General features: G+C 37.0%; 1 protein-coding gene and 1 long non-coding RNA gene across 3 annotated transcripts in view; one reads left to right on the top strand and one right to left on the bottom strand.

Annotated features, from left to right (window-relative positions):
* LOC105732221 (uncharacterized) overlaps nucleotides 1-16,143 on the top strand; it is a 110,691-nt gene that overhangs the window by 72,462 nt on the left and 22,086 nt on the right. Inside the window, exon 4 of one of the 2 annotated variants that reach the window (XR_010343021.1) lies at nucleotides 5,244-5,301. The exons of the other annotated variant lie outside the window; for it this stretch is intronic. This is a non-coding gene — a long non-coding RNA (uncharacterized LOC105732221). The remainder of the gene's footprint in view (nucleotides 1-5,243; nucleotides 5,302-16,143) is intronic. 2 annotated transcript variants of the gene reach the window in all.
* Nucleotides 1-16,143, bottom strand: part of OVCH1 (ovochymase 1) — a 69,970-nt gene that overhangs the window by 21,325 nt on the left and 32,502 nt on the right. The window contains 4 exon segments of the mRNA XM_064377399.1: nucleotides 5,221-5,375; nucleotides 7,829-8,024; nucleotides 8,463-8,535; nucleotides 15,612-15,792. Of these exon segments, the coding sequence (XP_064233469.1) occupies nucleotides 5,221-5,375; nucleotides 7,829-8,024; nucleotides 8,463-8,535; nucleotides 15,612-15,792 (605 nt within the window).

Raw genomic sequence — 16,143 nt, forward strand, 5'->3', positions numbered from 1 at the left:
TCCACCAAACTGATAAATGTTTATTAATGGAACTACCTTAAGCCTAGTAGTTAGCTTATACAATTACTGAATTCAAGGAAAGACACATAGAAATGTAACTTACAGTTAATTATTTTTATGGTCTTAGATATGGCTGCTTTGGTCATGATTAAACATATTTCAAAAGGTAAAATACTACGCAAAAGCACCAAGAAGTTCATGTAGATGGAAGTGTCTCTCTTTAATATTCCTCTCAATATTTGCATTGTTTAAATGGACAAATTATAAGCAGAAAGAGATTTTGAAGAAAACAATGGTATTGTTATTAAGGGAACCAAACTATGTACATCACACATATTCATCTATTAATTAGCACTAACATCTTCTACAGGTCTCTTCAGGTTCAATGTGAAAATCAATGGCAGCACAATACATGCCCTTGTTTATGTCTGTTACTATTTACAACATGTGCCCATTTGACAGTAAGCACTGCATCTTATTCAACTTTGTATCCCAGGAAACCTACCACAATACCCAGCCCATAATACATGCTAAGTAAAGGTTTGCTTAACTTACAGTGAAATTTTATAAACTATAAGCATCAAAGCAAGCCTTAATACATAGGATTTTCATTTTTTTAGAGTAGGCTTTCCGATTTTTAATCAGGTCTTTTGCAGGAAGTGAATGGATACAAATGTATTTAGGACCAAACTAAGTCCTTTGTCTTCTTATAAGATAAATTGTGTTGATGGAACACATTTGAAACATCTATTTTATATAAAGAATTTAACAGAAGAAACCTTAAATTGGGAAAAAACACATTACTGTATTTCTTTTTTCCCAACTTAAGATTTCTTCTGTTAAATTCTGTAATGTAGAACAATTATCATTTCCTCTGGGCCTAATTTTTTCACATAATTATACTTAAGACCCCCTTCCAGTTGGACAATCGTCTGATGTATCTAGGCAAGTGTTTTGTTTTTTTAAATCACTGATGTTTTTCAGTACCAACATATAGCCAATACATAATTTTTCAGGCAATTACAAACATTCTATAATACAGGGAACCTGTCTAATTTATCTATTTTTGCTTATCATATGGTCTAGCCCACGGTAAATATTCAGCAAACAAATGAACATTATTTATTAAAAAATTATTCAATGCTGTGAGCCAGACATACCAAGTAAGACAGAGTATAAGCAAATAAGATGGTAATAGTAGCTATAAAGGAAATACTCAGAGTGAATGTAGAGAATAAAGGTAGGTATATATTTGTGCTTACATGTGCATGTACGTTTATGCAGTTTCAATAACATTTGAACTAATACATAAAGGATGACAAGGAGCCAGCTTTCCAAAAACCTGGATGAACATTTTATGAAAACGATATATCTTGGCTAAGACTCTAAGACACTCAAGACATGGCCAATTGGGGGGTTAGAAGGCAGTCAATGTGGCTGAGGACATATATTATTCTGTGAAGACAGAGATCTATGACTTTGCAGATGAAAAGAAGTTAGAAAAAATAGCAATGACATGCCTCCAAGAAATAGAAAAAAAATCATAAAATTTATATGGGACTACAAAAGATTCAGAATAGCCAAGCTTTCCTGAGCAAAAAGAACAGAATTGGAAGAATCACATTACCTGACTTCAAATTATACTACAAAGCTATAGTAATCAAAAAAGTACAGTACCGGCATAAATACAGACTCGTAGAACAATGGAACAGAATAGAAAACCCAGAAATAAATCCACACATTTACAGTGAACTCATTTTTTGTCAAAGGTACAAAAAAAATACAGTGGGGAAAGGACCGTTGCTTCGATAAATGGTGCTGGAAAAATCAGATGTCCTTATACAGAAGAACGAAAGTAGAACCCTATTTCTCACCATTTGCAAAAATCAAATCAAAATAGATTAAAGACTCAAATATAAGACCTCAAACTATGAAACTAATAAAAGAAAACATTGAGGAAACTTTCCAGGACATTGAACTGGACAAAGATTTCTTTAGTAATACCCCACAGGCACAGGTAACCAAAGAAAAAATGGACAAATGGGATCATATGTTAAAAAGCTTCTGCACTGCAAAGGAAACAAAGCCAAAAGACAGCCTTTCTACAAAGTACTCATCTGACAAGAGATTAATAACCAGAATATATAAGGAGCTCAAATAACTCTATAGAAAAATCTAATAATCTGATTTTAATAATGGACAAAAACTCTGAATAGACATTTCTCAAAAGAAGACATACAAATGGCAAACAGGTATATGAAAAGGTGCCCAACATCATTGATCGGAGAAATGCAAATCAAAACTATGTTGAGATACTATCTCACCCCAGTTAAAATGGCTTTTATCCAAAAGACAGGCAATAACAAATGCTTACAAGGATATGGAAAAAAAGAGAACCCATATATACTATTGATGAGAATGTCAATTAGTACAACCACTATAGAGAATAATGTGGACTTTCCTCAAAAAATAATATAAATACAATTGATATAACAATCCTACTCCTAGGTATATGCCCAAGAGAAAGGAAATCAAGATATTGAAAAGTTATCTGCACCCCCATGTTTATTGCAACACTATTCACAATGGCCAAGATTTGGAAGCAGCCTAAGTATCCATCAACAGATGAACAGATAAAGAAAATGTGGTGCATATACACGATGGAGTACTACTCAGCCATACAAAAGAATGAGATCCTATCATTTCCAACAACATGGATGGAGCTGGAGGTCATTATGTGAAGTGAAATAAGCCCAGCACAGAAAGAAAAACTTTGCATGTTCTTATTTATTTGTGGGAGCTAAAAACCAAAACAATGTAGCTCGTGGAGATAGAGTAGAGAAAAATGGTTTCCAGAGGCTGGGAAGTGTAGTGGGCGAGTATAGGGAAGTGGGGATGATTAATGGGTACAAAAAAAAATAGAATGAAAAAAATCTAGTATTTGATAGCACAACAGGGTAACTATAGTCCATAATAATTTAATTGTACATTTAAAAATAAAATAGTATGATTAGGTTGTCTGTAATACAAATGATAGATGCACCATTTACCCTATGTGATTATTATTCCTTGCATAGCTGTATGAAAATCTCATGTCCCCCATAAATATATACACCTACTATATACCCACACAATTAAAAATTAAAAAAGAAACTAGAATAAAAAATCTGAAATCCAGTTAGCAAAGAACAGCAGGGTACTACATTGCATATCTGAAAACAGCATGTCTCTGCATTCCAATATTATTATGCCTACCTTCCTGAATGAGAAGGCACATTAGCAGGTCTATTATCTATAAGGATACACAAGAGAATAAAAATCAATTACCTGATAGAAATATTAGAGACTATTTTACCAAAGCAAGTTTCTAAAGTCACCCTTTTAGTAACTCAGTGTACTTTGTAATAGAAAGCTAGTCATATTTATTAGAATCTCAGCTTCTAGTTTTCTTCCCATATATGGGCAGTAAATTCGGTCATGTTGTAGCCAAAGTGACAGTTGTATATAACTGAAAAAATAAGTGCCAACTGAGATCATGATATTGAGGTCACCTGCGACATCAACCTTTCTAAGACCCTCTCAAATTCTTTTTCTTTCCACACAAACAGTTCACACTGTAATGTTAGTTGCTGCCAGATATGTAAAAGACAACAGACTTAGTTGTGATTTTCTTGTTGAAGAAAGAAAAGCCATCCCTCAAATCCTACAATGGACTAAAGGGAAGAATTAACACATTAATTCAGACTACTTTTGTGATTTTTATCAGATAACATTTATGTACTCTAGCAGACAGCAGGAGTACACCTCCTACATTCCTCAGATCTTCCAGCCCATGTGCTGGCTCTGTGCCTGCGATCTTCCCCATTCTCCACCCCACCCATGAGGCAACCCTAAAGTATGGGAAATCCTAAGGGATTAACTGCCTGCTCCCACAGCAGCCCTCAGACTATGGCTCCAGGGAAGGTAGTACAAAAATATCCCAGCTCCCTTGCCCCTCAGATAGATAAATTGACCACGTGTACTTGGCATCACTGCCCTGAGTTTCCTGTAGGATTAAGCTTTAGGCCCTCTCTATTGCAGATGGCTTAATAATGCATCATAGATTGGCTGCCTTCCCTTCCCTGTACCCTCTCCTCTCCTTCCTACCAGTGGTTATCTATGATTCCTAAAACATACCATTGTACCTGAATCCTTGTCTCAGGGACTGCTTCTGGGGAATGCAAATGAAGATATGCAAAATTAAAACAGACTGTAAGCAATGCTTGACACCATAAAAGTAAGAGGTTAATGACAATAAACTTATATTCAGTGTTAAAGGGGACATCATCCACTCTCTCATATTTGCACATGGAAGGACATCCACCTAGATTAATTTACAGTTGTTTCTCCCTCATGGAGGTGAAATCTATTGCTTCACGTTTCTTGCCTGATTGATGGTGAAAACTACTGAAGAGCTGCAGAAACTAAACATTTGTTCTTTCTTTCCTCTCTACCCCAGACCAGTGGGAGTGACAAGTCTGGGGGATTTTGGCTGCCCTACGGACCCAAACTTTCCCTTAGGTTGGTAGCCCCAAATTCAAACCAGGGATTAGAGGTGGGCACACAGAGTGTTAGAAACTCTTAACTTGTTTGTGTATCTAAAGACACATTCCTCCATTGACTTTGTGAGTGTTAAAGCTGGCATTCTACAGTCTGTTCATTCCTATTCTTGTTCTTAGTTGATTATGAATTTGCCATTATCAAGCTTGTCCAATGGACATCTTTGTGATTATTTTAATTTGTGGTGGAAAATTAAGAGAGTACAGAGATTAATGATGATTTAACCTGATAAAACTTTTAAGTCATAAGTAGGACACATAAGTTTAGAACTTTTATCTCTTTTTCCTTTTCCCAAAGCCTTAATTATACCTGAACACATCTTCCCTCACTCAGGCCTGCTTAGAGGCTCTGCCATTTCCTACCTTCTCACCAGCTCCTCTATGAAGCCACTGTCCTTTCTCCTTTCTCACTATACAGCTGCTTCTGGCCACTCTCTGACATCTCAGCAAATTTGGGTTAATTCACTTACGCTTTCTGTTGCCCCACTGGTCTTCATGCAGGGATGTGATATTTGAAGCACAGGACAAGTTGGTGGCTTCAGCAGTGGTTTCTCAAGTCTATAGACACTCACCAGCAGATGGCAATTTTCTACCTTCCTGTATAAAACCAGAATCCTCTCACCTGACAGAAATCTTTCTCTCCAGATGTGGCAAAGCCAGCACAGATCATCTTCTCTGTGATCCCTCCTGGATGCGCAGAATAGTAAGTGTATTCACAGACCTTGCTTTCTAACACATGCACTCGAATCTGCTGTAGGCGACTTGCTAGGCCACCATCTAATGAAGAAACATTCAGAGAGAGCTTGGTGAAGTAAGCAGGAAGGGATGTTAGAAATGTATTTAAGTTCAGACTTAGCTCTGTCCCAGCATAACTGCAGTCATTCAGTTTGGCCTGAGCTGATGTAGAATACTCAATTTAAAAAACACAAGTGTTTTATGTAACATGTCTTCATTTCCAGATTTGGTATTTTTGTAAAGAGAGGCCATTGGCAGGAGAATAAAACCAGAAACACTTTTTTCTAGCTTATTTTCAATTTAAATGTTAATATATCAAATATTTCTGCATAAGAATTCAAGAAGAGAAATTCAGCAAGATATGAATTGGTGCTATATATAACTTATACAATTATAAATATATGGTTATATATTTACATAAATATTTGCTTACAAATAATATGCTTATAATTTCCTAATATAGACAAAAATCATAATCCTGTTTTTCTTCTACCATCATTGAAGCCTAATTGCACCTCCAATTTAAGATAACATGAAATAATTTATTTTCATAGTTGATCCTTAGGCAGGCCTGTGTTAACATGTATTTTTCATTGACCATTCTATCATTTTAGATTTATGGCCAATTTTTTTAAGTTTAATATTTTATAGCCCTGTACCTTTTAGGGCAGTATTAATAACAAATACTTTAAATTAATATAGTACCTTAATATTTATGAAGAATTTTATTCTAACCTAATAATACAACATTTTTCATATGTGAGATCAGGTTAATCACACTGATCTCACATATGAAAAAGCCAGACCTCTGAAAATTTGATCTCACAGCTCTTATGGGACAGAACTAGACTCAAGCCTAAGTTCAAATCTAAATCTCACATTCTTCTTAATATACAAAACTCCTCTTCTCAGGGACCATCTCCTTTAGTGTGGCTGACCATATCCCAAAAAATTAACATTCATTTCCTCTCCTAGTTGGAAAGAATAAATCCATCTTTTATAAGACTAACCACCTCTCAGTTGCCTGGTAGTCATGGAATTAGTAAAAGTCAAAGGTGTTAGAGAGAAGGCACATTTATTCAAGGACTTCGAAGCCAGTAAGCCAAAAAATGTTGACTGAATGGCATGTATGCTTCTAGCCCTGGGGAGAGAGTGGCCAATGACAGCCTCCAAGAGGCTTTCAGTCTAGTGGGCGAGATGTAGAAGATGACTGCATGAAATCATGCCAAGTACATTAACGTGCAATGAGAGGATAAAACCAGGTAGTGCAGAATGCAATGGGAGGCCCATCCTCCTGCAGCAGTGTGGGCCAAGAAAGGAAGTGATATTTTGGTTCAAAATGCAATAATGAGCAGGCAGCTGTGACAAGATTGTAATAAGCATGTTCCAAGTAGGACACAAAATGGGGAACTTCAGAAAGCAAAGCAAGCTTGGTGTTAAGGAGAAAGAAGAAAAGCTACGGTATCTGAAGGTTAACCAGAAGAACAAAAGAGGGAAATTATGTGGTAGAGGTAAGTGGAGAGGCCCAATCACACAGAGCTTTCCAAGCTAGGCTAAGGAGTTCAGATTTGATTGTAAATATAATGAGAAGCCATTAAGGAATGATTATAAGCTGAGTCATGCTGATCTTAAATTCTCGCTTTGGTATTTGTTAGTTATGGGATCTTAGCAAGTTACTTAAATCTTTGGGTTGCAACCTTTTCATTTGTAAAATGGGGATGATAAAAACTCCTCATGTGTTGGGTATGAAGGTTTTTATGAAAGTGCAATTTGGCTTCACATAGGACAGTAAGCTGTGAATATCAATACCGTAAGCAGTCAAATATAAATTCCCTCACCATTCAAGCTCACAGATTCCAAATACATGACATATAGAAAGGAAATATATAAAGAAAATAATCTTATATGGTATAAGAAGCAAAAGACAAATGTCAACCATTCATATCTTTCAGTGTTTTACTAAGCCTTTAAGAATTCTATACCATAGCCAGGGGTGAGCACACGACAGTCGGTGGATAAATTCTGTGCCACCCCCAAACACAGGCACAATCCATGAAATAAGAATGGTTTATACATTTTAAAAATCCAAAGAATGATATTTCATGACAATGAAATTTAAATTTTATTTATAAAGTTCTATTGGAACCCATTCTGTTACATATTGCCAATGGCTGCTTTATGCTGTAACAGTAGACTTGAATAGTTGTGACAGAGACCAGATGACCTGCAAAGCCTAAAAGGATTATTATCTGGTCCATTACAGTAAAGTTTTGTCAACCACTAATCTGGCCTACTTATAATCCAGGTTACCCTGAAGGAAAAGTTTTAAACAGCTCATTCTCAATTTATTTGCTTATCTATTATAGCTAAATAAAACATGGTCTCTTATCTTCTAGAAAGAAGAGGGGATGAAGCAGATGCTGCTTAATATCATTTACATGACCTAGTTTCAAAAATAACTGGCATTAATGTTTGTGCGACCAAAAAATGCTTACCTCTGCTGATGCTTCCCCATCCGGTGACAGCACAGATCTCGGAGGAAAACAGTGGCTCTGCACTGTGTGGGAGACATACTGGCCTCACCGCCGAGTTGTACTCCAGAGGAGAGCTTAGCTGTACTAGGGCAATGTCAGAGTCATAACTTAGTGTGTTGAAGTCTTCATGCACTATTATGTGTTTGGCCCTTCTCACCTGTATCAGTGGCAAGCAAGCAAATTCCAAGATAAGAAAGTCAAAGAATCCAGCTACTTCCTTGTTGATGGTACAAAATAATCCTAAATCTCTGCACTTACATACATCAGCAACAAAGAAGACTTTGTATTATAAAAGAGCAATCCTGATTTATAATTTGCAGGAGGCTTTGAACCACCTTCTGGATAATGGTGGCACTGGAGAAACCAAGCTTTGGAAACCTGTGTCCATGGGCCTAAATTTTCAATTCTGACCTACTTAGTATAATTCTCAAGTGAAAGGGTAATCTCAAGTTGTATCTTTAAATGTGGGTATAAATGATAAATGTAAAAGGGCCCTGGGAGATTAACTAATTATGCATTTTAACTAAAGGTATTGCTTGGCATGTGAGAAAATTTAGCGTACAGGCAGAATGACCTGTAAAAACATTCTTTTTACCTGCTCAGTTGATTCCTTCAGGGTTCTGTCATGGTCCCCAGCAATAATAGTCCAGGAGAATGGATTATTCTTCCTGGAGACAGAAGAACAGCGAAAGTTTAACATGAAACCCATGTGTATTAGTTCGTTCTCACACTGCTATAAAGGACTACCTGAGACTGGGTAATTTATGAAGAAAAGAGGTTTAATTGACTCACAGTTCCACATGGCTGGGGAGGCCTCAGGAAACTTACAATCATGGCTGAAGGCAAAGGGGAAGCAAGCATGTCTTATCACAGCAAAGCAGGAGAGAGACAGAGAGAAAGCAAAGGAAGCCACATGCTTTTAAACCATCAGATCTTTTGAGAACACACTATCATGAGAACAGCATGGGGGAAACCACCCTACTAATGTGTAGTCCTACTAACATGGACCATTCAGTTCAGCAAGGCAACAGTCCCCTGTCCGATTGCCTCTGCAATCTCCCTACCAGGGAAGCCACATCACACTCTCTGATCTATGTGAAGAGGGGCTCTCGATCATGTATCCTGCCCCTTTCTTTTGGCCATGAAGTGTCATTGGAGACCTTACCAAATATCAGCAAAGGCTTTTTTAGGTTGAGGAGGAAAAATGAAAATAATTAAAGCTTAATTTCACAGTGATGTTATGAACACATTTAAAAATATTATGTCCGTGACAAGGTAGCTTCTGGTCTATATTTTTCTGTTCAAAATTGCCAAATTATGATCTCACTGGATCATGTCTCAGATTTTAATCTTTTATTAAATCAGAATTATGAAACTGAAGTTAAAAAGGATTTATCAGTTTAAAAATTGGCAAAACTCAACTCTTGCATTAGAAATCAGAATGCTGATTACTTTTAGGGGAGTGGTGACTGGAAGAGGCACGAGAGTGGCTGCTGGGTACTAGTATTTTGTTTCTCAAACTGGGTGTTGGTTACGTGGGTGTTCGTTTTGTGAAAAGTTCTGTATACTTGATATACCTCAAAATTATGTTAAAAAGTTTGAATAAATTATCCATTAATTTACCATATCAAGATCTCTAGCTGAAAAAGTGTCTGAGGGAAGAAACCCTCTACTGCCACCAATATACCGTCACTTCTACTTGGAGACTAATTATTCCTTTTTTTTTAAACACTTTCTTCAGGAAAAGTAAAGTTACTGTAATTATTTTTCAATCTACCTTATTCAAAGGTAAAGTTTTTTGTGTGTGTGTACACATTTAGTTTTATTGTAACAAAGCAACTTACACACTTTCAATGTTTAAAACTGAGCATCATCTTTCCTTTCCAGTGAAACAAAAAGAAAATTTAAAAATGAACAGGAACAAAATTTCAATAGAGAATGTCAGTTCCAAATAAGATCCCTTAGGTTCTGCTGATTCTCCCATTGAGTGGCAGGGCTCAAGTCATCATTAGGAGAGAATTTGTTTTAAAAGTGTCATCTTAAACTGCAAGGATGTCTGTCAAACATCACAATTAAACACGCCAAAATAGAAGCCATGTTGTCAAAATGCCCACTTAACCCACCCAAGCATCTCAAACTCACCCTTTGCTGACCTTCTATAACCCTATTTTTTTTTTTAAGTTTTTCTTTTTCTTTTTTTAAACAAGGGAAAGTAGACAGATACATGTTGGTAAATGCTAACTGTCCATATTCACATAGAGACACAGTATACTCTCTGAGCCTAATATCCAGAGAAAGGAGGAAAAAAGCTAGAATTCTATGCACTACCACACAGGGGCCTAGCATCCTCCAGCTTCCAGCAGAGCGAAGGGAGCAGGTTTTCCTTTTTTCCCCACAGAGCTCAGTGGTGTTGATTCCATAGAGTTTTTGTTCAGACAGGAAGGGGTAAAAATGAATTTTGAACAGAAAGGGGTAGAGACTCTTTTCCCATTATATTCTGCTCAGATATTTCCCCCAAAATAAGTTGAGAACAATGGTGTAGAGAAAAGAGACCTCAAAAACAGGGTGACTGAGCACAAGAGGAAAAAAAAAAAAAAGACTGCAACTTGCTCCCAGGGACCGGAGAAAATTTAGGTAAAGATTTTTAATACATGTAGGCACCTTCTCCCGAGTCATAACCGTGCTCATTTCATTTCCTTGCATGATGGGTTTGACTTACTCATGTGTTTCAATATGGCTTTATTAAGGGAGCTAACTCAAGTGAAGTGCTTGGCAAATACCTGGTAGATGGTAATGACTCCATAATGGTAGCCATTATCATTCTTATTATCTGCTATGCATGCTAATGGAAGGATTAAACTTTTTCAAAGTCACCCTCTAAATAATTACTTGGTAGTGAAGAAACTTACTTCCTAAATCTACTCCACATCTTTATATAAAAGACAGAGTATACAATACAATGAAGTTACAAAAATGATGGTAGGGTTGATAATGTAGACCACAGTTTCTTGTGATGTTTTACATGTACAGTCATCAAATATTCTTCAGTTTAATGGAGAACCATGACAAAGCCACATACACTTTATGACACCACAAAGCTTGAGATTTTTACAACAGTAGGAAAATAGCTCAAGGTATCAACCGACAAATTTCTTTACCTTTTCTTTCCCCCTCTCCCATATAAAATTTCATCTTTTATAGTCTTAAGGTCCATTCCCCAACCCAACAATGGGGCATGTGTCACTTACTGCTATGGAAGAAGAAAGAGCCACCTGACTTTGTCACAGAAAGAGTCAATGAAGTTTAAGTAGCTAATTTAAGTTTTAGAAAGAGTCAGACATATAATAACTGCAGAGCGAGCCTGGTTTCCTAAAGTAAGTTAAAAGTCCCAGTGAGCACAAAAAAACCTGTGTGGAATTAACAAGATGAGAACACCAGATTTTCCTAACACCACCCCCAGGAACTTCTCAGGCCCCACACTGGATTTAAAGAATCAGAAACTCTCCAGATGATTCTGGAGTATGCTGAAGTTTGAGAATACTAGGGTCAACCGGTGCCAGGGAAGCTGTCTGGGAGGTGGTATGATGTCAACTCTCCTGACTGTTTTTGGAGTACTACCCAACAATGTCAGCTTGTGTGGCATTTGGTGACATTCAGCAAAAATGAAGTCTATCTCAGCTCCCAGGTTTTGCATATTTCCCTAAACTGCCTTTTTCCACATGGAAAACTCCACTTTCCAATAGCTTTGAATACTTGGAAAACCCCTTCAACAGAGAGTAGAATCCTAGATGTCTACAAGGTTGATGAAGATGAGCCAGGGAGAAATGCATTTGTGAGGAAGTCAGATAAAGAGTTCCCATAAAGGCAGGGCACGCATGGGACATAGGGTTTTTGTTACACTGGCATATTAGCACACTCCTGGTGTAAAGATCCACACACTTCAAGGATTAGATTTAAAAAGACATTTCACTGGTCAAATAAATTAGGCAACTGTGAAGAGTTAAAAAATGTCGCACACAGACATTCACCATACCAGTATAAATGTAAGACATAATGTTATATGCAAAAAAAAAAAAACAAACTGTGTTTAAATATTAGTGGAAAATCAGACAAACCATTCTTGATGACTTCTAGAGAAAAAGAGTATGATAGGAAAATGGGAGAGGGTAGTTTAAGCTCTTGCTTGATAACCTTCTCTAACTGCCATTTTTTCCCAAAAGCATTACTATTATAATACATATTTTTAAAGAAATTAAGAAGTCACAAACGAAATTAAATACAAATCATTTTTGTGACTAACATGTGGCTCTCATTTACAGCTGTTTATTAATTTCAATTGATTCATCAAGTTGAATATCTATCTTAGGAAAAATAGTTTCGTTATGTTCTGTATCTTGCTGCAAGGTGTCATGGCTCATCACGTAAATTTCAGAATAGACCATATAATTTGAAAAGGGAATCTACCAAAACTTTTTCTATGCCTCTGTACTCAATACTAATATTTTCTTTTCTAATACATTAATCTTCTCAAATTAATCAGCTACTCCTGAGACATCTTTTCCATGGTTCATTCAATGCACTTTGATAGAATTCTTACAAAAATAAGTTTTTTTTGTAAAAGGGAGAAGACCTAGACAAAACCAGGTGGTACTTAGAGTTGAAAATATCATATGAACTCATATTTAGCTTAATATAGATACAGATAGATATATTTATATACATGGGATAGTATACATACCTATATCTTCTAGCTCTGCTGAAAAAGCCTAGAACCAATAATGTGCTACTAGTAACTAGTATACCCAGCATGATTTATCATAACATTCTCCAATAAAATGAACCATGGCTCCTTGGAAAAGTGGCTGGTGCTAGAACTACGTAGGAAATACACAAGACAGACCTGGAGTAACTTGCAGTGTGACGAAAGGATGAGGGTGTGTCAAAGAGACACAGAAGCCAAACACTGATCTCGAGCTCTGGAAGAGCTCACGATGGCCAAAGATAGAACAATTTCAATGTGGGCCACCTTTACTGACTTGTTTCCCAAGAGTAAGTATGGAAAGGGGGGAAAATGTAACTTTACATTAGAGAAACCTGGTAAACACTACCTCAGCCAGATGGTCAAGGTTAACATCAGTGATAAGTCATGTTGACTGTATATACCCTTGATATATGAGAAAAATAGTATGCTACCTTTGTGGTCTTCCTCCCCAAAATCCATAACCCTAGTGAAACCTTGACAAAAATTTCAGACAAACTAAACTGAGGGACATTTTACAAACAATCTGATAACGTCTCCTCAAATGACCAAGAATAGTCTTAGAAGCTTACAGCCAAAAAGAGCCTAAGGAAACTTGACAACTAAACATGAACTGTCCTGAAGCAGCAACTACCATGACCTTGAGACAGGAATGAGTTCAGCATGTCTAAGTAGCAGAAAGGCCTATGAGGCCAGCCTACTGGGAGCAGGCAGGGAAATAAACGGTCAAGAAGGGGTTAGGGAAGCGGGGCACAGTGGGTCATGCTTGTAGTCCCAGTACTTTGGGAGCCAAGGTGGGAGGATTGCTTGAGCACAAGAGTTCAAGACCAGTCTGCACAACATAGCAAGACCCCATGTCTACAAAAAAAAAAAAAAAATTAGCTGGGCATGGCAGCATGTGTCTGTAGTTCCAGCTGCTCAGAAGGCTGAGGTGGGAGGATCCCCTGAGCCAAAGAGGTAAGGCTAGATCATTCTACTGCACTCCAGTCTGTGACAGAGAGATACCCGTTCTCAAAAAAAGATAGGGTCAGGGAGACAGAAAGTGCTTCTTGACCCTCAGCACGTTAGAATCATCTGGGAAGCTTTTCAAAAATACCAGTGCCCAGAACCTACCCACAAAGGATTGCTTTAACTAGTCTGAATCGAAAACAAATTACAGTTACACACAGTCACATGGCTTAATCTACACAAGATATTGTGAGGATAAAGTAAGACACAAGAATATAAACTGCAATTCTGTTACATAAAGATCAAAATCAAGAAAAAACAAATGATATACTGTTTAAGGGATATATATATGTTAAAATTCCCCAAAAAACAAAGATATTATGAATATAGCATTTAAGAAATTTAGCATAGTATTTTTTTTCTCTTTTGATTTTTTTTTAAATTTAAGTTTTCAGATACATGTGCAGAATGTGCAGGTTTGTTACATAGGTATACATGTGCCATGGTGATTTGCTGCACCTATCAACCTGTCATCTAGGTTTTAAGCCCAACATGATTAGGTATTTGTCCTAATGCGCTCTCTCCCCTTTTCCCCTACCTCGTGTTGTTCCCTTTCCTGTGTCCTGGTGTGTGATGTTCCCCTCCCTATGTCCATGTGTTTTCACTGTTCAACTCACACTTACGAGTGAGAACATGTGGTGTTTGGTTTTCTGTTCCTGTGTTTGTTGGCTAAGAATGATGGCTTCCAGCTTCCCATGTCTCTGCAAAGGACATGAACTCATCCTTTTTTATGGCTGCAGAGTATTCCATGGTGTATATGTGCCACATTTTCTTTATTCAGTCTATCATTGATGGGCATTTGAGTTAGTTCCAAGTCTTTGCTATTGTAAATAGTGCTGCAATAAATATATGTGTGCATGTGTCTTTATAGTAGAATGATTTGTAATCCTTTGGGTACATACCCAGTAACGGGATTGCTGGGCCAAATGATATTTCTGATTCTAGATCCTTGAGGAATCACCACACTGTCTTCCACAATGTTCGAACTAATTTACATTCCCGTCAACAGTGTAAAAGTATTCCTATTTCTCCACAGACTCATCAGCATTTATTGTTTCCTGACTTTTTAATAACTGCCATTCTAACGGATGTGAGATGGTATCTCATTGTGGTTTTGATTTGCATTTCTCAATGACCAGTGACGTTGAGCTTTTTTACAAATGTTTGTTGGCCGCATAAATGTCTCCTTTTGAGAAGTGTCTGTTCATATCCTTTGCCCACTTTTTGATGGGTTTGTTAGCTTTTTCCCATGTAAATTTAGCATAGTATTTCTAAGAGGGATTCTAAGGGGTCTTAAAAGGTAAGTATAAAGATTCTTCCTAAACTGGAGGCTGGGAATACAAATGTTCATTAACATTAATACCTATTCTTACAAATATGTATATTATTTCATATCATGGAATACTTCATTATTTAAGAACATTTAAATATTAACCAAAATTTTAGTTCCCCAGCCATGCAATAATCAAGTTGGTAGGTTATTCTATTGTGCTCTCCATTGAGATGATCCATATTTTCAAAGGAACAATCCTAAACCAATCTAGTGGAAGGTGCCTTGTATAGTAAGGCATCTGAATTGCTAAGAACCAACAGTGGAACTATGAGCACTTAGCTTAAAGATTAAGCTAAAGAGAAATGTGAGAGGAGTCTTCAAATATAGGAATAACTATTATGTGAAAGAAGAAACCAACTTAGGTTTTGGAACTACAGTACAATTAGACCAATGGATTTCTGCAATCAGGAAGCAGACTTCAGCTCAACATAATAAGAGATCTCTGTTAATGGGATGAGCAGTCAAGATTTGATGAACCTTTTCTTCACTGACATTTTTTAAATAGAAGCTAGATGGCTATGCAGGATAAATACCGAAAGAAGATTCTCACTTTAGAATAGTCTAGATGATCTTAGTAGTTAGCCTAAGGCATTGCTTATAAATGCATGTGCTAAATTGGTTGGTAAAATACCAGTTTCACTCACGATTGCACACAGTGGGCTGCGGTCAGAATCCACACTGGGTTGATGATGGCACCTCCACATTGGTAATCACCTAGAAACCTCAGACCCACATGCCATGGCCAACAGTGGGGGCAGGCTTCTTCCCCTCCTGCTATTCTTTTGGAAAGCCACTGGGAACTAAATGGAGGGATGCCACAGACATCTACAGTAAAGATGAAACCAACAACCTATTAAGGTTTCAGTAATTTGGAACACATTCCTCTAGTAGATTGCCATAGTTAACAGCAGTGATTATGAAAAACACCAGATGGGATTTATAACAATACTGACTCCCAAAACTCACCACTGAAAAATCTAATTTTAAGAAGCCTGCCCAGGTGACTATGCTAGGCAATCAGAATTTTAGGTACTGGCCTACAGAATTTTATTTATTCATTTAGCAAATATTTATTTAGTGCTTGCTATTTGCTAGGCACTGTTCTAAACATTGATTATATATTATTGGTGGAACGGAACAAGTGATAAAAATACTGGACCCTCATGGGACTTACAT

This window comes from Aotus nancymaae, unplaced genomic scaffold, assembly GCF_030222135.1.
Source record: "Aotus nancymaae isolate 86718 unplaced genomic scaffold, 86718_ANA_hifiasm-v0.15.2.pri h1tg000016l, whole genome shotgun sequence".
NCBI classification, from domain to species: domain Eukaryota; kingdom Metazoa; phylum Chordata; class Mammalia; order Primates; family Aotidae; genus Aotus; species Aotus nancymaae.